This window comes from Ranitomeya variabilis, chromosome 2 (genome assembly GCF_051348905.1).
Source record: "Ranitomeya variabilis isolate aRanVar5 chromosome 2, aRanVar5.hap1, whole genome shotgun sequence".
NCBI lineage: Eukaryota > Metazoa > Chordata > Amphibia > Anura > Dendrobatidae > Ranitomeya > Ranitomeya variabilis.
The window spans coordinates 1,044,514,930-1,044,536,109 of NC_135233.1; the positions used below are offsets into that span (position 1 = coordinate 1,044,514,930).

General features: G+C 43.8%; 1 protein-coding gene across 2 annotated transcripts; it reads left to right on the forward strand.

Moving 5' to 3' along the window:
* Positions 1–179: 179 nt before the first annotated feature.
* On the forward strand, positions 180–20,767 carry TRIB2 (tribbles pseudokinase 2). 2 transcript variants are annotated; one of them, XM_077291447.1, is made up of 4 exons: positions 180–928; positions 1,030–1,679; positions 3,356–3,648; positions 18,358–20,767. In XM_077291447.1, exons 2-4 carry the CDS (start codon positions 1,410–1,412, stop codon positions 18,824–18,826), a joined length of 1,032 nt encoding a protein of 343 aa, XP_077147562.1. In that variant the 5' UTR covers positions 180–928; positions 1,030–1,409; the 3' UTR covers positions 18,827–20,767. The 2 variants fall into 2 exon arrangements, with proteins under 2 accessions (XP_077147562.1, XP_077147561.1); XM_077291446.1 differs by having other exon boundaries at positions 240–962; positions 1,064–1,679.
* Positions 20,768–21,180: the final 413 nt, after the last annotated feature.

Genomic DNA, 21,180 nt, shown 5'->3' on the forward strand with positions numbered 1-21,180 from the left:
ACAGATTACAGAATCACCTGAGCCCCTTCACCCCCGCGGAGGGATACAAGCTCTTAATGCTCTATTTCCTTTTGCTACAGGATTAGAATGAGATCTGCGCGGCTCAGATGGGCGGGAAAAGCTGGCTGGTGACTGACGGCTGGCCTGACCTATCAGCAGACAGCCTTCCGGCAGGAGAGGGCGGAGCCGCCTCCCATTGTTCGCCGCTCCGGCCAGCTTGGGAGCTGAGCGGAGCCGCTGACATTGAGCAGTGAGGCAGCGTGAGAGGCGCACACACACTCAGGCACCAGGGAGACATTCCCGGCCACGTAAGTACTGCACGTCGAGGAAGATGATGTCTTGCTGAAAGGGATCGGCCTGAGCCATCCCTCGTCTTCTCCCTCCTACCTCCACAGAAGACTCTGCCCTGGGGAGAAGCACACACACACCGCAAGGCGATCCTCTCCCGTCCCGGACACAAAGCGCCGCCTCACCAGCCGCCACTGTCCTCTGCAGGAGCCCACAGTGGCCACCATCCAGCTGCTCTGTCCTCGGCTGAACTTTCCTCGTGCAGGGCTCGTCCTCGCCACCCATCCGAGGTGCCACCTTGGTGCAGGAGCGCTTCACCCATTGCTGCTAATCCTCCAGCAGGACTCCATCGCCCAGGCATTGCCCGAGCTCCACACGCCATCTACAGTCAGCACCAAGTCAACTTTCTCATTGGGAAGTCAAGTGATAGAAGAAGCTAAAGATTTTAGTTTGTTTCCTTGGGATATTGCTATTTTTCTGGGGGGAGATAAGAAATTATATTGAGTAAAGATCTGCCTCTAAATATATATTTGCTGGAGAGGATTTTGCACAAGAACTGGATCGAGGGATCAGCTCTCAACATTCTAGAACGTTCAGATTTCCAGGGTTCTCGGTGTTCCAGAACGTTCAGATTTCCAGGGTTCTCGGCGTTTCAGAACGTTCAGATTTCCAGGGTTCTCGGCGTTTCAGAACGTTCAGATTTCCAGGGTTCTCGGCGTTCTAGAACGTTCAGATTTCCAGGGTTCTCGGCGTTCTAGAACGTTCAGATTTCCAGGGTTCTCGGCGTTCTAGAACGTTCAGATTTCCAGGGTTCTCGGCGTTCCAGAACGTTCAGATTTCCAGGGTTCTCGGCGTTCCAGAACGTTCAGATTTTGAATTTTTCAAGGAATTCTCAACGTTCTAACAGTTCCTAGAGAAGCCCAGATCTAGCTGCCTTACCCCAACCTATTTTCTTCCACTCAAAATCGATTTGCTATTGCACAACCCCCCCAGGACCCCCATTTTCCTACTGACATTGTCTCTGCACAGCTACATTGGAAAGCACCACCTCCAAAAATAAAGAAGCACAAAGTCTTCAGTCCCCCCCAAGTAGCCTTGGATTTGGCTGCTCTTTCATACTCATGAACATACAAAGGTCGAACCCTATATCAATCACAAGGTATGGGAGATCTAGGAATAAGAACCAGGATTTTGAAGAGTTGTCATCCATAAGGTGCACAGAACCCAGCCAGAGCTTCAGCCCCAATCTCGGCTCCCCAAGCCCCCCAGAGACTCCCAACTCGTCGCATTGCGTTTCCTGCATTGGGAAATACTTATTGTTGGAGCCTCTGGAGGGAGACCACGTTTTCCGAGCGGTGCATCTGCATAGCGGAGAGGAACTACTCTGTAAGGTACAAGATCCTTCTCATCCTCACCCTCTTTCTTGTATTTCCTATTGGATTTCTCCTGCTCCCACTTGTTTCATCATTAGCCGGCCTTTTTAATTCAGGGGCATCCATCTGTTTTATGCACACCTTATGTTCTGGAGATCATTCAATTAACTAAAAGGGTTGCATAAGCTTGGGTTCTGCTTTTGGGAATATCCCTTTAAGAGTGCAGGTGTGCACATAACTTCTTAGTAGTCACAAAGCTAAAAGAACCGGCTTTGATCTTTCATTTGCCACTAGCTGTGGACACAAAGACCCTTTATAAGGCTACCTGGGGGCCCCTAAGCTGTGGATGAAATGAGGCATTGTAGACCCAGGCATCATTGGGTGCCCCTTTGATATATATCCCCCCCCCCCACTCTTTATTATTGCTCTGTCTGCAATATTTCAAACCCACCTAAACAAACTATCTCTGCCTGTGTCATTCAGCTTCCATTCATTGTTTGCCTACATCCTGTAGAAAGGCGACATCCAACACGCTCTCCTCCATTCATTCATAAACAATGGGGCTTGAATGATGTAATTGCGAACTGTAGACGGCCACATCATTCCCTATGGGGGATAATATGGCGATCCATTCTGAAGGCTTTCAATGGAAGACTTTATGTAATGCAGTCAATGTATTTCTAGGGGGTGAAGACTAATGGTGATCACCAGTTAGGAATGAGTCATTCTTTGACTTGTTTATCAATGCCCTTCATTCTTTTCTTTCTTTTACTTATTTTTCTTTTGCAAGCTTGTTGAAATTCAGACCCCAGAATTGCATAAGCTGCCGCCTCTAGTCCCCAGCCTTATGCGCGGTGTAACTTTTCTGCTGACATCTCTAGATAATGTTGCATCTTCCATCAATGAGTATTAGTAAATAACTTGTAACATATGTTGCAAGTTTTGTATTTACAAAGAAAGGACACTTTCCCCTTATGTGTGCTCACTACAGCAGAACCGATGTCTGCACTGCCCCCCGTACACTTTCATGGGGGGAAAAGAGCATTGAGCACTTATATTTTATTATTTCATAGAAGTATTATTATTTATTATTATTATTATTTCTATAGCGCCAAAATATTCCGCAGCACTTTAGTTTAGGTCAAATTGTTTCTTGCAGCTTTGACAAAAACCAGAAAAGATCTGAGGTCAATGGCTCCATTATTTCAAAAGCAATGTGTGCATTGAGCCTTTATGGTGGCACATGGGGTCCCTGCTGGTCTTTATTACAGATCCATAGGTGTTCTGTATGGCGCCATAAGAACCCGTATTCTTCCATAGAATTATGGTGCCTTCTAATGGAGGCACAGTATCAGCCTATAGCTATGAGTAGGCATTATTCACCTCTAAATTACATGGTCATCAATTCATCGAATTGCATAAGTAATGATTTTATATGAATATGAACTTTTTTTATGCAGTTTAATGGTAAAATGCACCTTATTACTGACTGTTTTGAAATGTACGGTGTCTACAGATCTGTCATGGGTGTATGAATATAAAGGGTTAATAGATCTTGTGAACCATCCATATGGATTAGAACTGTGCATCCTGAAAGCTATTCTTGAACTTCCAGTCCTCCACGTGAGGCTTCTGTTTGCTGCCACTCTTCTCAATCCTTTTGTTTCTTCCCCTCTTCCCACCCCCACATGCAGGTTTTTGATATTCGCTGCTACCAGGAGTCCTTGGCGCCCTGTTTTTGTCTACCTATACACAGCAACATTAACCAAATAGCTGAGATCATTCTTGGAGAGACTAAAGCCTATGTGTTCTTTGAAAAAAGCCATGGGGACATGCATTCTTTTGTTCGTACCTGCAAAAAGCTCAAAGAGGAAGAAGCAGCCCGACTTTTCTATCAGATCGTGTCGGCCGTAGCGCACTGTCACGATGGAGGGGTGGTGCTGCGTGACCTCAAACTTAGAAAATTTGTCTTCAACGATGAAGAACGGTAAGATCTCTTAATTAGTACGAACGTAAGTTTAAGTCACGTAGCGGAACTGGATGTGTTTAAGCAAATCTCCGGATCTCGATTGTAGGAAAGCCACATGTGGCAATATGTAGCGCCAAGTTTGCGGAAACTTCCAAACAGAACTTTGTGAATACATATGAATGTGTCTGTGTACTTATTTAGTTTATACAGTTGTAATATGTTCCCTATGCGATAGTGGGTACTCACAGGATGTAGTGAAGGGCACGAGTCCGGAGAGCTTAAAATCCTAAGGGAGTGTAGGATATTGCATTGGGTGACTATAGGGGAACAATACAAATTCAATCGTAGGTAAAAGTGTCTTGTAATGCATTACAGACAGTATACAGTGTATGTAACATATGGAATGAGGGGCGGTAAATGTATCCCACTGCCGCAGGTTAACCAGCAAGTGAAATGCACCAGTCACCTAGTATATTAGAAGTGACATCTTCCCATATAGGGAGTGTATGTATGTATAATGTGTATAGATAGATATATATATATATATATATATATATATATATATATATATATATCTCCAACATATTCCACAATAATTATTATTTATTTTTACACATTTTATGGCAAATGCAGTTGACTCATCTCCTGGCTTTATCTGTGAGCTGCAAGGATGCATTCACATAGGGTTTGTTTTGCTGTGTGGCTTGTTTTTTTTTGTTCGCCCTCCAGTCCACTACACAATTGCATTTTATGTATTCAAAGCATTTTAATCCGATATGCCACTGAAAAACTGTAACTAAAGAACAAATGTATGTTATGAGATATACGTTAGGCCAGTTGCATGGGAAAAAAAAAAATCCCAGTGTTTTGTCATGTTGGATAGGAAGCTTGAAAGCCTGCTTCATTTCTTAAAAAAAAAATATAAAAAGAATGCGGACCTAAAGAGTTAAATGACACTCGGTTGCGCTGTATCTTCTGTACATGGAACCGTCTCCCTAATACTAACCTCCTGCCAGTACCGTCGCCTTTTTCCAAATAATCCATTTTCTTTCCCATCTTGTCTCCTTTCCCCCTGAGTATAGAACATAAAACGTGTGCGCAGGCCTGAGCGAATGATTACAGTAATGGCCTATTTAGTCTCGTTTTGAAGATTTGACCTTTGTGGTTAAATATTCGCCAGATGATCCGGGCAGAATATATCTGTGAATGGGTATTAGCTGTGTCAGTGCTGACGCTCGGCTCCTTTCTGGCTGCATCCGCAGCATTGTGAAGTCATACAGTATATCGGTGCAGTGCAAAACATTCTGCTTGTGGGATAAGGATTCGGCCTAAAATACCAGGGCAGTGTTTTATACCCGGCTTATGAATTGGGTGCCAAGCATTATGCAAACTCCCCCTTTCTGAGTTGGACATTTTGGAAAACATATATATATATATTTTTATTTATTTATTTATTTTTTTTTCAGTTAACAAAGGGATATGGGGGGTTCTCTGTTTAGGACCGTCATCTCTTCTCCAAAATGGGGAGGTTACAAAGGGCATCTCACCCTGGAGGATCTGTCCTACTGATTTTGATTGAGTGCTGTGCAATACTTCTTTTGTCCTCTAGTAGTACTGCAGGTAAAACTAAACGTTTACTGCCAGGACTCCTCATAGGTTTCTAGGTGATGATCACTGAAGGACCCAGCGAGGGGGCAGTTTGTGACCAGTTTAATTTCAAGGGGCTATTACTTAATATTTTGTATCTTTTTATGAGGTTGCCTGGTCTTGTGTCGAAAGTCCTCTGTCAGTGACAGAGTGCGCGCCATACGCTCTCTGGATTCTCGGGTGTCGCGTTGAAACTAGGCGATAAAGTGATCGCTTCTGTACGACTCGCATACATGGCCACGTACAGAGCAAGTCTAGTTGCAAATCGCATACTTGCGGTCACCTGACTTCCTAGTCTCTGCACCGGAGAATCCTGATGGGGTGCAGTGCCCACTCTAAGGATTCGGAATCTGGAGTCTTGGTGTGACTGCACTCACTTACCTCGAGACCAGACAAGCCCTTTTTAAGGTCTTTAGTACGTTTCTCGTTTTGGGAAAGCAATGTGAGCACCATTCCAATTCATCTAGCTATCACAGACTCCTGAAATGTAAATCTAACTTATTATGATCATGGCATAATCCGATGGTAACCAATACCAGCCATGTCGGTGAGAAACACATTGGTCCTAATTAGGAAATATAGGCAAGCTAGGACAACCAATGTCCTATTAGGACCTCCCCCGCTTATGACCTCCCTTGATATGCTTGTTTGGAGAGCTGCCATGAAAGAGCTGACCACCCCCCCACCTTGCTTGACCAGATGTGACCATGCGAGATGGTCAACTTTGAGCTTGGCGGACATATCTCCTACTGTGCGTGTGAGATTTATTTCTATCTATATTGGACATCTAATCATTTGATGCTGCTGCAGGTGAAGTGTCGGTGGTGGCATTTTTAGGGTTCCTTGATAAGACGCCGATCACTAGGCGTGTTGCTGCAGAGACCAAAAGTGGTGGACTGTAACTAAAGGGGCACCCTGAAGCAAATGTTCCAATTCAATATATCATGACCCCAGTTGAAGTATCTCTGCCTGCTGAATGGTCTCCTCCTGTAGGAGACATGCGCTCTATTAATGAGGACCTCTCAGCAGGTCAAGGGCCAGTTCTAAGGGTATGTGCACACGAGGTGTAAAACGCTGTGGAATCCGCACAAAGAATTGACATGCTGTGGAAAATAAACTGCTGCGTTTCTGCATGGAATTTTCCGCAGCATGTGCACTATGGATTTGGTTTTCCATAGGTTTACATGGTACTGTACAACGCATGGAAAACTGCTGCGGATCCTCAGCGTCAAATCCGCAATGTGGGCACATACCGTAACTCGCCTTATTTTATTCCCACAGCTCCTCCGAGTTTTTTTTTTTTTTTTTTGTACACTGTTTTTTCTTTCTTGGAATATCTTGAAAATGTATTGTTTAGTTTCATCACCCTTGAATATTTCCTCTGCTATTTTGAGTACATAATATTTATTCTACATTTTTCAGGCTGTCCATGTTTGGTCTTGTTAAACGACGTTCTGGTTTAGTGTGTAGCAATGGGGACTAGACAAGACGCCCTCCTAGTCTTACTTTATGTCATAACCGCATAATCCATTCCAGGACCTTCAAAGCCTCTGAAATATATAGGTGATGTGTTGGGCTACTTTCACACATTACGCAGTAGACGTTTTTTGTGTCCGGCAAAAAAGCCTGAAGGAACGGATCCGGCACAAAACAGATGAAACGCATGCACAATCAGGCACAATCCGGTGCTAATACAACTGTATAGGAAAAAAAACAGATCCGGCGTAGAAAAAAAATGGATCCGTTTTTTTCGGAAACTGCCGGATTGTGCCTGAAACAAAAAACCTGATGTGTGAAAGCAGCGTAAGGAGAACAATGGAGAGAGGAATATAGCGGTGTTCATAGATCATGGGTGCATACATTTCTGCTGACCGTGCGCCTGTTTACCCAGTTTTAATTATCTAATTCTAAAAGGTTCTTGTTTGCTAAAAGGTCAGAGCTTGAAAAATCTCTGGTGCTAAATAGGGGTCAGAGGGGAACCGTATCTCCTTGTAGCGAGTGCTAAGCCGGAGTAAGGAGACTTTTAGGCCATGCAATGCTCCTCTGGCAATTTTAAATATGCAAATGGATCCTTCAGTGAGGTAGAGGACTCAAACTCTATCGCCACCTATTGGATGTAGCAATCCTGAATGTCAATATCGACCCTTAATGAGTAGTGATGAGCGAACGTGCAGGGATAAGGTGTTATCTGGGCATGCTCGTATGCTACCCGAGTGACTTCATCGTGCTCAAATATGTTCGAGTCCCCACGGCTGCATGTCTTGTGGCCTTTCAACAGCCACAACACGTGAAAGGGATTATCTAACAAACAGGCCATCCCTGCATGTGTTGCGGCTGTCGAACAGTCACGAGACATGCAGCCGTGGAGACTTGAACATATTATTCGAGCATGATGAAGTCACTCGGTAAGCATTTGAGCATGCTCAGATAACACCTTATCCCTGCACATTCGCTCATCACTATTAACGAGCCTTGTCTCATGACTTGGGATAAGAAGCCAAAAGAGAAACTGTTTGTAAACACGTGTTTCAGGGTTTTTGGCCCTCCTCAGTGCAAAGCAAGAGATCTGATTTGTCTGTACAAAATGCCTCTGACTGGTGGAGAGAAGTAGTCACTCACCTAAAATGTGCAAATGGCCTAATATTCTGTGTTGCCTATGAAAGTTCTCATTTGCTATTTAGCTCCAACAAATTCTATAACCTTTTGGCCATACTTCGGTCTATGCTTCTTAGGGTTTTTCATTATTTGTTAGGCCGCCTGGATAACAATAATGTTAAGCTGGCCATTAGTGATAGTTTTTGGGTCTCATTTCAAGGAGGTTCTCCTAAATGTGTGTAGACTGGACCCATGTAATAACTGTGGTGCTCCTGACTTCATTTGGATCTTAGAACATCTCACCACCAATACCAGTGGCTCATTGAGAATCTTACGTTGCCAGTAGTTCTCCTTTTCTTGCCACCTTGTTAGGTCAGACAAAATATGGTATTATTTATTATGGTATTCAGATCTTTCAATTTTTACACTGGCCCCCTGAGTTTATTCTAGACTCCTATGTTGTTTTCTTTCAAAAAATGTACATTAGCTGCATCTTTTGCATTGAAGCCTGTAATGAGCATGTGCAATGGCCACTGTGAAGGGAGTTTGTGAGCTGTGACATCACCTTGTGAAAGGTGGAACCTGGTGTGTGTGTGTGTGTGTGTGTGTGTGTGTGTGTGTGTGTGTGTGTGTGTGTGTGTGAGATACGCCTCGGACTGTTGCAGGAATCTCCTGCACTGCAACATGGTGTTGGGTGCCAGCACAGCCCGCACAGTGGTATATCCAGCACAGCCCGCACAGTGGTATATCCAGTACAGCCCGCACAGTGGTATATCCAGCACAGCCCGCACAGTGGTATATCCAGCACAGCCCGCACAGTGGTATATCCAGCACAGCCCGCACAGTGGTATATCCAGCACAGCCCGCACAGTGGTATATCCAGCACAGCCCGCACAGTGGTATATCCAGCCCAGCCCGCACAGTGGTATATAGAGCCCAGCCCGCACAGGGGTATATCCAGCACAGCCCGCACAGTGGTATATACAGCAGAGCCCGCACAGTGGTATATAGAGCACAGCCCGCACAGTGGTATATAGAGCAGAGCCCGCACAGGGGTATATAGAGCAGAGCCCGCACAGGGGTATATAGAGCAGAGCCCGCACAGGGGTATATAGAGCAGAGCCCGCACAGGGGTATATAGAGCAGAGCCCGCACAGGGGTATATAGAGCAGAGCCCGCACAGGGGTATATAGAGCAGAGCCCGCACAGGGGTATATAGAGCAGAGCCCGCACAGGGGTATATAGAGCAGAGCCCGCACAGGGGTATATAGAGCAGAGCCCGCACAGGGGTATATAGAGCAGAGCCCGCACAGGGGTATATAGAGCAGAGCCCGCACAGGGGTATATAGAGCAGAGCCCGCACAGGGGTATATAGAGCAGAGCCCGCACAGGGGTATATAGAGCAGAGCCCGCACAGGGGTATATAGAGCAGAGCCCGCACAGGGGTATATAGAGCAGAGCCCGCACAGGGGTATATAGAGCACAGCCCGCACAGGGATATATAGAGCACAGCCCACATCTCATCCCCCCCCCCCCCGATAATGGCCCCACAGTCCAGTTAAAAAGGAAAAAAAAAAACTCTCCTCACCTTTCCTTTTGCCCGCGCTGCTCCCGGCGGCTGCAGTCTGCCCAGGACACAGCAGGTGCGCGATGATATGACGTCATCTCGCACCCGCAGTGTACTGTCAGAGGCAGAGCGGGGAATGATGGGAGAGGGAGCGTCAGGTGACGCTCTCTCCGACATCATTGCATTGAACTGTACCGGTGTCATAGACGCCGGTATAGTTTAATGCGGCGGCGGCACTGGCGGGGGGGGAACAGTGCAGCGGGCGGCCCACTACTGGCACCGGCTCTTCTGGCATTTGCCAGAAGTGCCCGATGGCCAGTCCGGCCCCGCAGGTCAGGGGCCGGCCCTGGGCCCCTGACCTGCGGGGCCCGGTCGCAATGGCGACCGCTGCGACCGCGGTAGTTACGCCCCTGGTCTATGGTGATCTTGGCACTTTTCCTTCTACCCTTCTCTCGCACACCCACTGATTTGAAACTGATGACTTGCCAAAACTTCCCTGGGATGCAATTGTATAAACAGGCTTTTATTATTTCCCCCCCCCACACATAAAAATCCAATTATTAGTTTTGTCACCATTCATAAAATAGTTTTGTCTTTTTAATCACTATGAACAGAATTCTAGAACTTTAAGTGATGACTGACACTACATAAACAAAGGGCTATGCAAATTAACATTACCATTCAGGGTTGGTAGCTGGGTGACCACCCTCATGGGCATTGTAAGGGGCTGTGCTCTTTCTACTTGGTTACAATGTTTTCCTATGGTAATGGATGATATCTGCCATTGTGTTGATGCAGTGGTGCTTCTGTTTTCCTTCCTCGGTGGGAAGCCGGCTCCATCTAATGAGCAGTCCCCTCTGGATTCCTTTGCTTCTAACAATGCTTTTCTTGTGTCATTTTATGGCAGTCAGCTGATTTACTTCTGGTTGCACTAACCTCCATGACCTCGGTCATATTGAATAGGGCACAAGCCGGGCTGGAGGAAATTGTTAATCAGCTTTGGCTGCAAATACAATGTAATCTGGGTTACATAAAATATGATGCTGAAGACGACGGCCAAAGACTATGGCCGAGTGCAGCTTCTGGCTTGTAGAGAAGTTCTCCATTGAGCATTTGTCACCATTGCTCTTATGTATAAACCCTTCTTGACTAGGACCCCGTTGTCCCCTGACTGTATGTGGGTGGCCGGCCTTGTTCCCATAAGTGAAGCTCCTGTCTCTCCAGAGGACTTCTTCTAGGTTGGTTTTGGCTGATCTTCTAACATCGCTTAGGTAGTTCTCAATAACCCTTTATACCTAGAACAGTCGACAATGTTTAGGAATGTCTGCACAATGTAATATACCCATTGAATTGCTACCCCCACCCCTTCATAACTCTGACAAGGAATTGGACCGGCGCCCTACATGTTGACCTCATGGGTATTTGAAGCCACTGGATTTTTGTATGTTGTCACAATTTCCTACCTTCTAAAAAATTTCTTAATTTCCCATCACCCCAGCTCCACCACCACCCCTTCTCTCCAGAAACTGCACCAATCTTGGCCAGGGGTCCATGTTTGGTGGTTTCATGTGGGTCTATCTTAGTTGTAAGCATCTAAACTGCATTTTCTGATACTGTTTGTGGACAGGAGGGGCGCTCTTTCTAGGGCTATAATGGTTCACTTCCGAGTTTTGGGACCTGTTGCCAATCTGATCACTAGTAAAGGGGATAGTGGGAGGCTGAGTGCCCCCTTAACCTGGTCGATTTCATCATTGATATGGATAGAGCTCCCTCATGAGTTGCTTCTTGGTTACATCTACCACTTTTGTATCGCTATATAAGGCCGATCTCACACATCTTGGACATCTCAAAAACATGTTCTGTGAAAATAAAAACTATGCTCTCCTCATCTCAGCAAACTGCTCTAGGTCCATTTCCAATTCTGCGTGCCACCTAGTTCTCTCTGAAATCGGTGTCTCTGAAAATCTTATTAAAGACAACCTGACGGGTCACCCTTGCCCTCCAAACCACCAGCATTTCTCAACTCCTGTATAAATTCCCTGCCCAACAAACCCTTGTACTGTTTAACATACTTTTTTTTTTTTGAGGATCTGTTAGTATTTCTACAGTCCCTTTTTTCTTTAATATGCAAATGAGCCTTGTGACCAGTTGATGGAGGGTTTATTTCCCCAGGCTAGTCGGCCCACCCAACAAGTTGACTCCCCTGAGCCTGAGGTTGTGGTAACATAATTTGCAAGGGTCGGCGTCATCGCCGCTTCTCTGAAAAACTCGCTCATTCACGAGACTTTCCCTCAGGTCATTGCGTCTCTGAAGTCGAGTGTACGTTTCCCAGATTCGGAGGTGCGCTGCGCATGTCTGGAAGGAAAGAAGCCTGATGTCAACCAAGGAGTCTAAGGTCAAGCTTCTTCTATCCATCTGGACTTTTGCAGTGTTCCTCTAATGCCAGGAAGTGTAGACCCGTGGGAAACTAGCACGTGTATGTAGGATTTTCTGAGAGCTGCCAATAACGCCGACGTTTGCAAATTATGTTATGCCCATATCAGCGTGATAACGTGCTGAGTGGGCGACTAGTCTGGGGAAACTAACGGGGGTTTGTTAACTAGTCAAAAGGTTAAGTTGCGTATTTAAAACAAAATTTTGAAATACAAAAAAAAAAAAACCCTCGCATTTGACGATCCAGGTTTTGGTTTGGTTCAGGTGAGCGTCTTCTTCCCTCCCAGAAGAGCTAATGTGCCTATGTGTCCCCCATGGATGTTCCTGCTGGGTTTCTCTATTTTATTTACCATACATAGGATTATTATGCAGTTTGGCTTGCAGGTACAGCTATAGTAGTTCTGGGTAGTGTATTTGCTCATCTGTCCTGTGATTTTCTGCTGAGTAGATGATCTGCGGTTCAGATGTTGCACAAGCAGGATGAAGGACAATCTGCTGAGTCCACATCTAGTCGTATGGTGACAGCAGTCCAAACTGCAGCGCTCTATGAATAATCAAGCTTTGTGTGGGGAGGGTGATTGGCAGCTCGTGGAGGATATGATGGAACCTGTCAGATCAGCACATTCTATATGAGCAATGTGTACATTTGTCCATTGCTCAGCATTCTGTTTGTGTACCATGCTGAGCTGTGCATAGCAAGCATCCCGACCCACGTGGCGGCGGGCAGAGGTTAGGACAGAGAATGCTAGATGTCAATAGGTTACTAGAAACCTTAATCTATTTGTGTTCCACCTTATTTCCCTCAAAAGAAGTGCTGAACATATCTCAGCAGCCGCCCAATAAACCAGTGCCGAAGAATACGGCTGTATACAGACTCTAAGCTGCTGTCTCGTGGGCTCTCCCTAGTGGCAGCACTCTGTTTTTTTTTTTTTTTTTTTTTTTTTTTTTTTTACAAGACAGAAAAAAAGATTCAATATCTAATAATTACACAGACCTATATATATTTGTGTTTAAATGTTCGGTTTTTTTTTTTGTTTTTTTTTAATAAACTTTCCCACTTGGCCTGGGACTTTGTGCTGACATTGACTTTAGTGATTACGCTATCTTCACGGCCCATCAAGTTATGCTGATCGTTGCAAAACCAAATATGTTTTAGTTTGGTTCCTTCATGACGCCAGTAGAATTGTTACATTTCTGTGAAATCATATGCCAAGGTATAGGGTAACAGCTCTGTCCTCTCCTCTTCCCATGATCATAAATTGCTGCGCTTTTGACACTGCGTATTTATTCAGGGTCAAAAAAACTTGTTGGCCAGATGTTACAGCATAGTGGATGGGATTTCTAGAAATTCCATGTGCACCTCCAGATCACCCGCGGACACTGACGTGAGGCACGGGATTACGAGCCGCCGCATGTCCATTTCTCTTGCGGAGCCTAGCATCCCCAGAACAGAAATTTCAACAATAGAATGTATTTGGATGCGGTGAATCCGCACGGTTCAGTGATCACATGCGGATTTACCTGCAACCAATCCACTGCCATTTCCTGATTGTGGGAACGTAATTTTATGAATATCAAGACTGGCCGACACTTCCAAACAGGTGCTCACTAGGAGTTGCCTTCTCCATATATAACTAACAAAGTAGCATGAAAACATGAAATACAAATTGCATTACTGCTCTAGAAAATAGGAAAAATTGAGAATACTTAGCGCTTTAATTTGGCGAATTCATATGTACCCAACAGCCGCAATAAGGTGATTCTCTCAGCTGGGAACCTGCCTAATGTGAATCCTCTTGTGGGCTGATGGCTTCCCTTTTACGGACTTTCCTGTTTACTGACAATTCCCTAACATGTATTAAGCACAAGTGGGGGGTTCAACCCCTCGTACAGGACCCTAATATATTAACCAAAATGGGGAGTAACTTCAAAGAGCAAATCCCACTAATTCCACCATGTGAGCCTTTGTAAATTTTACTGTAGTTTCAAACCCCCCCCCCCCCCCCCCAAAACCTTGAGAAACTCCTTTTTAGATGGCCCTGCTGGCTACTTCCATCTGCACCAGACTTGCTCCTGATGTCATACATTTTTATAATGTGTTAGTGAAACCAATAAGCTACGTCTGATGTCATCCCTCCCAACCTTACCCACACATAGACTTGTGGTTTCTTCAATGGAGGTGAATAGTTCATCATTTGTTCTCATTTCACACCTAATAGAGTTAATTGGGTGCCTTAAGTTGAAGCCAGGGACCAATCCAATACCCCTGGCAATTTATTACTGGCGCCGGTTTCCTTGGGCTTGATTTATTTTAGGTTTATGGATGTCTATTTGGGTTTATTATTCATTGACTGTATTATGCAGTTTGGGTAGAGTATAACCTAACATGTGTTGGCTGTTGCTTAAAAGGGCACATGTGGACGCTTAAGGTGCAACCATCCTTCCATGTATCAGTGGTACATGTGAAAATGAGAAACTGCGTATTAGATCCCATAAGAGAAAGGTGTCTTTCATTCTCAAGTCACCAGTGAAACCTGTCTTCACTAAATACAGTTGATGCTCATAAAGCTCTATGGAGAGGGAGGCAGACATACGTTCTGCTGCAAGTTCTCTTGAAACGACAGGAACAATCATCTCCCAGTAATGTGAACATCTTTAATTTATTAAATGCAGATTTTACATAATGAAAGCTCATTCCAGGAACAGAACGAAGTAGATTTGGTAAGATATTGCAAAGTTTATTTTAATCTCATACCGACTTATGGGGGAGGGGGAAGAAACTTACTTTAGATAAATAGGCCACTGGTTTCACTATAATCTTAGTGTTCACCAGCTGCCATGAATGCGCAAAATGCTCATTCAGCGGGTGAAATGGTCTTTGGTGCAGCACAGAAAGATCATAGTTCTCGGCAGCACATTGGGTTTAAACAGGACTCGCGCTGCATGGACCAATTGCTGCCTATGTACTGAACGATCTATTACAAACTGTTCATGGCGCATTGTTTGTAGCAGTTCTGCCTGTGTAAATGGACTGTATAAACAGCCACCAATGTATTTACTGATCGGAGGTTGTTTATGGCCGCCCGTCAGCCAGTGTATATGGACCTTGTGTGTCAGCTCAGTCTTCAGGATGGGATTTTCTGCCCTCCTTCACCATTTGGATCTTATGACACCACAAAGGCAGTGTCTAGAACAAATGACCTCACAGCTGTACCAATATAGGCATGTTACCCAATATAGTATATGTCTTGGGTTCCTATACGTCTGGAAGGCTGAGGCGATGGTGTCATCATTGGTAAACTCTTTGCAATGCATGTTGTGCTGGCAGTCATGGAGGTGTAGTGTCGGACAGGTTGTCTACACATGAAACCATCATCTAATTCGGGTGTCAGGCTCATTTTCACAAAGGGCCATCTCTATGGTTGTGTTTTTTTTTTAAAGGGCTGTTTGTAATTGTAAGGGCTCATGCAGATGTCCATGCAAGATGGTACAAGCACTGACTTCATGGTACGAGCATGGCCTAGTAAGGGGCTCTAAGAGCGGTTTCTGGGTAGTAGAGCTACAGGAGGGTTATCTGTGGTTAGTAGGGCTAATAGAGAGTTGTCTGATCTCAGAGATCAAGAAGGATTGCTCCCAAGTGCTGGCTGCGTTCACTCCGTTTCAAAGATGGTGCCGGCCCTTTTCTAAGCACTGGCGGCATCCGCTTAGCTAGCACTAGCTGTGTTGATGTAAAGGCTGTGTGCCATCTTGAATTTTAACATTATCTATGTCCTCATCCTCTGAGATGGAGACCCGTCTTTACATCGCTTGATGCTTTTATTTTATTTTTCTAATCTTTTTCTTATCATTGTTTGTTTGACTTTGGAGAACTGAAATGCGCAAAGGCATTACCAGGTCTTTAGAGATGAAGCTGAATGCAAAATGTTTTCCATTACCAGTGAGGGAAAACCACAGAAGTGCAGCAGTAATTCTTAGAGACGGAATCTACGTCTTGGTTTCCTTGGAAACAGGCAGGGAAATCCGTGAAAATATTTCTGTTAAGGTTTCTCTCTTCTAGATGCCTTCTTCTCTCCCTCCTTCTCAGAATACGTCTCGGACATCTTGTGTAGGAACTTCTAGAAAAGGGTGTTCATTGTAAACCTGTCCGTGGTTTTAAAGCCCTTGACTTTTTTTATTTATTTTTTTCTAATAATTGGCAAAGAATTTGGATAGAACTTGAGCTCTGCTAGCGGGAATGCATAAACTGAGTTGATGAGCTGAAAGTGTTTTGATGTTGTGTTTTTTGTTTTTTTTTTCTTTTAACGTTCAATTGATCAAGTTGTTTTTGTGGCTCCTAGATGAGTGTTGAATGCGGCAATTCAGTTCCCTTTCAAATTGCGCCTTTGTCTTGCTTGGGGATCCCTGTCTGTTACCATGGAGACAGATGCGTTTCCTGTTTCTAAGTGCCATGGCTGCCTCTGATTTTAAGCTCTGCGGTTTCATTCACCACTAATGGGGAAGCATTCACAGGCTCAATTGCTTCCTCCTTTTCTCATGCTCAAGGCTTCCACACTAAAACAAAATCTAATCAATCATCGTATTGATCTAGTGTATTCCCTGATAACAGGAAATTATAGATGCCTTCTATAAAAGGCAAACTGACGGCATATGTATATACATATGTTGTCTACAACTCCGGTTGACCATGGAAATGTTTATCTAGAACATCATAGATTTACTCGCTCATGGTTCTTGGTAATTCCTCAATCTTGGTCATTGTCTTCTAAGAATTCTCGTCTCCCCCAATGTGTTTGGTTGGAATTCCCCGTATATCTCCAAAATATTCAGAAGTTGTAAGATTGCTCTTACTGAGTGTTTTGGGGGACACTCGCTTGGCTGGGGATTAACGTAGTCAGGCACGATTCTTTGCTTACAGTCTATACGGTTTATTAAAGTGTCATAAACCGGGTTATGCACAGTTCATTATATACATTCCATAGAAACAACAGGCACCAACTGGTGATATTAACTTGCAGCTTTATCTTGTACACTTCATATACGGCTTTGACTCACGGACACTAAACATGCTGGACCTCTCACTTCGCCCAGTTACCATGGGTGTCCGTACGCCGTACAGTTCACCAATGTCCCAAGTCACATACAGCGCATATGACACTGGGTCGCGGTCTCTAAACACGCTGAAACTCACTCTGTTCAGTTGCCGTGGGAGACCACACAGTTCATAGAACATCACAAGCACCAACAGTCTGTATAGTACCTGACGGGAGCTCCTGCTCCACCTGCTGACTCCTTGTCAGTCCACTCCTCCGGAAAAGCTGCCTCACAGGGATCACCAGCTTGCCTGGGCGGCATATCTTAGTCAGTCCAGACCCACCGAAGGACGGTAGCTTCCCCCAACATAGACCATCCAGAATCAGAGTCTTACTGTGCGCTATTCAGGGATCCGGTCCTACTCCCAGAACCTCCCAACACACCAGCATGAACTCCTCAGGACTCCTACTCCCAGGAAATCCAACACATGCTGCCCAGTGTGCTATTCAGGATTCCTACTCCCAGGAAATCCAACACATACTTCCAGGACCTTCACCACTCAGGTCCAAACACTGGAACCACAAAGGAACATGTGACCCACACCCTGGTCACATTATATACCCTTAACCACTCCCCTGGATGGGAGTGTGGATGTGTGGCTAGTTTGTCCCGCCCATCTCACACAACTAGCCTAGTAAGTCTCCCTTGACTAATATACAACACTACACAAACTCTTGAGGGATTACAGGTCCCAGAACAACAACATTACAAAAGACTTACCACGCAGACTCCCTCTGCGACACATATCGGCCATTCACAACAATGCCAGTCATTGTTTCACCACCATTATCACAACAGATATGCCACTTATTCGGCAAGCTATAGCGCTTGCTGGATAAGTTGCAGAGGGAACCCAGATACATGGAGCGCGTAGGCTGATGAGCGCCGCAGCTGCATGTCACGGTTGTGTCACTGTCACAGCGTGTGTTGGGCTCCCCATGCATGTGCTGTGACAATGACACAGCCGCAACACATGCAACTGTGGCGCTGATGAGCCGACACATGCCATGTAACCAGGTTCCCTCTGCAGCATATCCGGCAAGCGCTATAGCTTGCCGAATAACCCGGGATCCGAAGAAATTCGCTCAACTCTACCTACAAGCTGGTTGAATTTTGGCTATGAGACTTTTGAATTCCGTACACAGACCATAAATATTGGACATATAAAACCGGCCTTCTTGGTATTCCCATTTATTTTGGTTTTCAACCTTTTGCTCTTCTTGTAGATCTTATAACCAGGTGCCCAAAACTATACATACTGTTTTCCTTTATTATAGGTACTTTGTACAAAACGCTCGCAAATAAATGTTATGTTTTCTCAAGTTTTTGTGTTGACTTGAGATCTTGACTAAATTTAAGCTTTTTTTTTTTTTTTTTTTTTCCTTTGTTTCCAGGTCTAAGGTGAAATTGGAAAGTCTGGAAGACGCCTATGTTCTATCAGGATGTGATGACTCTCTATCAGACAAACATGGTTGTCCAGCTTATGTGAGCCCAGAAATCCTTAATACAAATGGCAGTTACTCGGGCAAAGCTGCCGATGTCTGGAGTCTAGGTGTTATGCTCTACACCATGTTGGTCGGACGATACCCCTTTCATGACATCGAGCCTAGCTCTTTGTTTAGCAAAATACGTCGTGGGCAGTTTAACATTCCAGAAACACTATCCCCCAAGGCAAAATGCCTTATACGTAGCATACTTCGTCGGGATCCAACAGAAAGGCTAACATCTCAAGAAATTCTGGACCATCCTTGGTTTTCCACAGATTTCAATGCTTTGAATTCAGGATATGGTGCTAAGGAAGTGTCAGATCAACTGGTGCCTGATGTCAATATGGATGAGGAAACGGACCCTTTTTTTAACTGAGCACAAGACTTTTTCTTTTCGGTACTTGAGTTGACCATGGCCACATGAAGGAGTCCTTTCGGACCTTAGTATTCCAAATCTGTATTGTCCCAGGATGGTAGCTGCTAAAAAAAAAAAGCTCCACTGGGCTTTTCTTGGGTTTTGAGAAGACAAGTCTGCAAGGAACTACTCTACACATGTAGCATTAAGGCTGCTATACAGTTAGTCTTTTATTTTATAAATGTGTTTTTATGTTTTGTTTTTTTTGTTTTTGTTTTTTTTTTAACTAGCATGGATAAAGTGTAGCTTCACCCTGTATGGAGCCAAGGAGACTGCACAAGCCAATTACAGTGCAGCTTTGTCACTCCTGTTTAATAGTAATATTTGTCAATGATTTTGCCACGCACACATCCTGGCATCGCACTGTTAAAAATAAATGCATAATAAATAACATTTTTCTCGTGCCATTGTTCAGGGAAGGTACAATTGGCTTTTTCATTTCTTAAATTTTAATTTTGCCAAATTGGTACATTTAAGATAAAAAGTTGAATGCACTGACACAGTAGGTGCTATTTTTTTTTTTTTTCTTTTTTCTGTTTACCTATTTTTGCCTCCCCCTTTTTTTTTCTTTTTTTTTTTTTTCTTTGGTCTAATCATAAACTACTTTAGTATTCCAATCAGGAAATGACATTTTAATACTTTGTTCCCTTAAGGGGAAATAATTCATTTAACAAGCTGTACTGTTTTTCTGTTCGTTGGGTTTGCTACAGGAAGCTGCTCTCATTCTGACTCCTAGATGTGTAATCGTTATATGCTTGTGGCAGACAATATTACCTTTTTGGAAAAATAAACGGGGTTTTTTCTTTTTTTTTTTTTTTCTGGCTTCCACAAATGCCACCTTGCACGTATAGCCAGGAGTATACCTATAAACGATGTAAGCTGCAGAGCCATTATTAAGGGATGGCCTACTAATAACTCGTCTCCCACATAATTTTTCTTTTTTTCGTTTTCTTTCTTTAACTTTTGGGAGAGATTATTTTAAGTAACATTTCAAAGGAAATAGTTTTATAAGCTTATGACTATCCACTAAGGTCTCTTTCCTCCTCCCCCTATTTCCTTCCCATGCCCCCTGCACGGAGAAGCATTAAGTGCACCTTTTTGTATTGTCAAGATTTATTTATTTTCATGATAATGTCACAGTAGTGATGTATTAAGCCAGTACTTCAATTAAATTACGGGTTGACTTACAATGACACATTACATGCTGTACTTAAACACTTCCTTTTTTATTTTCCTGTGTATTTTGGATTTTGATTTTATTATATGGCTTGTATTGACTATAACAGGCATTCTCCCCCAACCACCACCTCTGTATTGCTATATAATAAAATATAAACAGAAATATTTGTGTTTTTTCCCGTACCTCAGTTGTTCTGATTAACCTGCTCGTATCTGTTTTGTGAAATGGTCAAGTTTTTTGGGTAGGTACATGTAGACTCTAAGTATGTAAATGTTACTTGAATTTGTGCTTAATTGTAGTATGTGGCATGTGTGTACAGCTACTTGGCATTTGAATTCTGGGAAACCGTTTGCCTGCCCCTATGGGAAGATTATTATATTTTTTTTTTCTTAATAACAGTCTATATTCTAATATTCTTGACTTCTAATTGACAAAACTGCACCTGACCTAGGTTCTATTTTGGTAGCTATCGGTAGAGGAGTACTAAATACTCAAGATGGTGCTGATCAGGATGGAATTGAAAAAATTGTTTTTTCCTATATTTTAATTATTTTTTTTCCCCTGCCCCATAAGACCCATTTTATTTCCTTTAGTAAGAGGAGAGACTGGTGATAAAACGTGCATGGTGGGGTATTACTGCCTCTGGTGCTTTGAATGTTATGTATTTGGTTTAATGTTTTTGTCTTTAATCTCTTCAATAAATTGTGCATATTTAACTAAAATCTTCAAGGTTTTTATTTATATTCTTTTACAAATGTTATCGTTCGAAAAATTTTGCATAAGGTTTATTCTGGCGGAGAGAGGCCGTAAGATTGAGTATTGGAAACTGTTAGATCTTATGTATTTAGCTGTATGTCCTACTTAAAGATCTCTATACCCAAATTTTACCCAAAGATAAGTATAGAGCGTCAATGGCCCCTTATATTCTTAAAACAAAAACGCACCTCTTAACCCCTCTCCTGTGATTAGAAGATTAAATTTTGGATTGTTGGGGGGGGGGGTCCTACCAGCAAACTGGATCACTGTGGAGACTGCTGGATCCAAGCGCCTTACTTGTCTTTCTCCATCAGCCCCACCATCCATAGTAAGTAAAGCTTTTTGCCGAGGGTATGCAACTCCCTCTATACTCAACCCA

Bases quoted from the DNA above. Each gene is read 5' to 3' on its own strand.
- TRIB2 (XM_077291447.1), top strand. From the start codon at position 1,410: ATGAACATACAAAGGTCGAACCCTATATCAATCACAAGGTATGGGAGA. The intron at 1,680-3,355 runs GTACAAGATCCT...CCCCACATGCAG, and splicing joins GAGAGGAACTACTCTGTAAG to GTTTTTGATATTCGCTGCTA. The intron at 3,649-18,357 runs GTAAGATCTCTT...CTTTGTTTCCAG, and splicing joins GTCTTCAACGATGAAGAACG to GTCTAAGGTGAAATTGGAAA.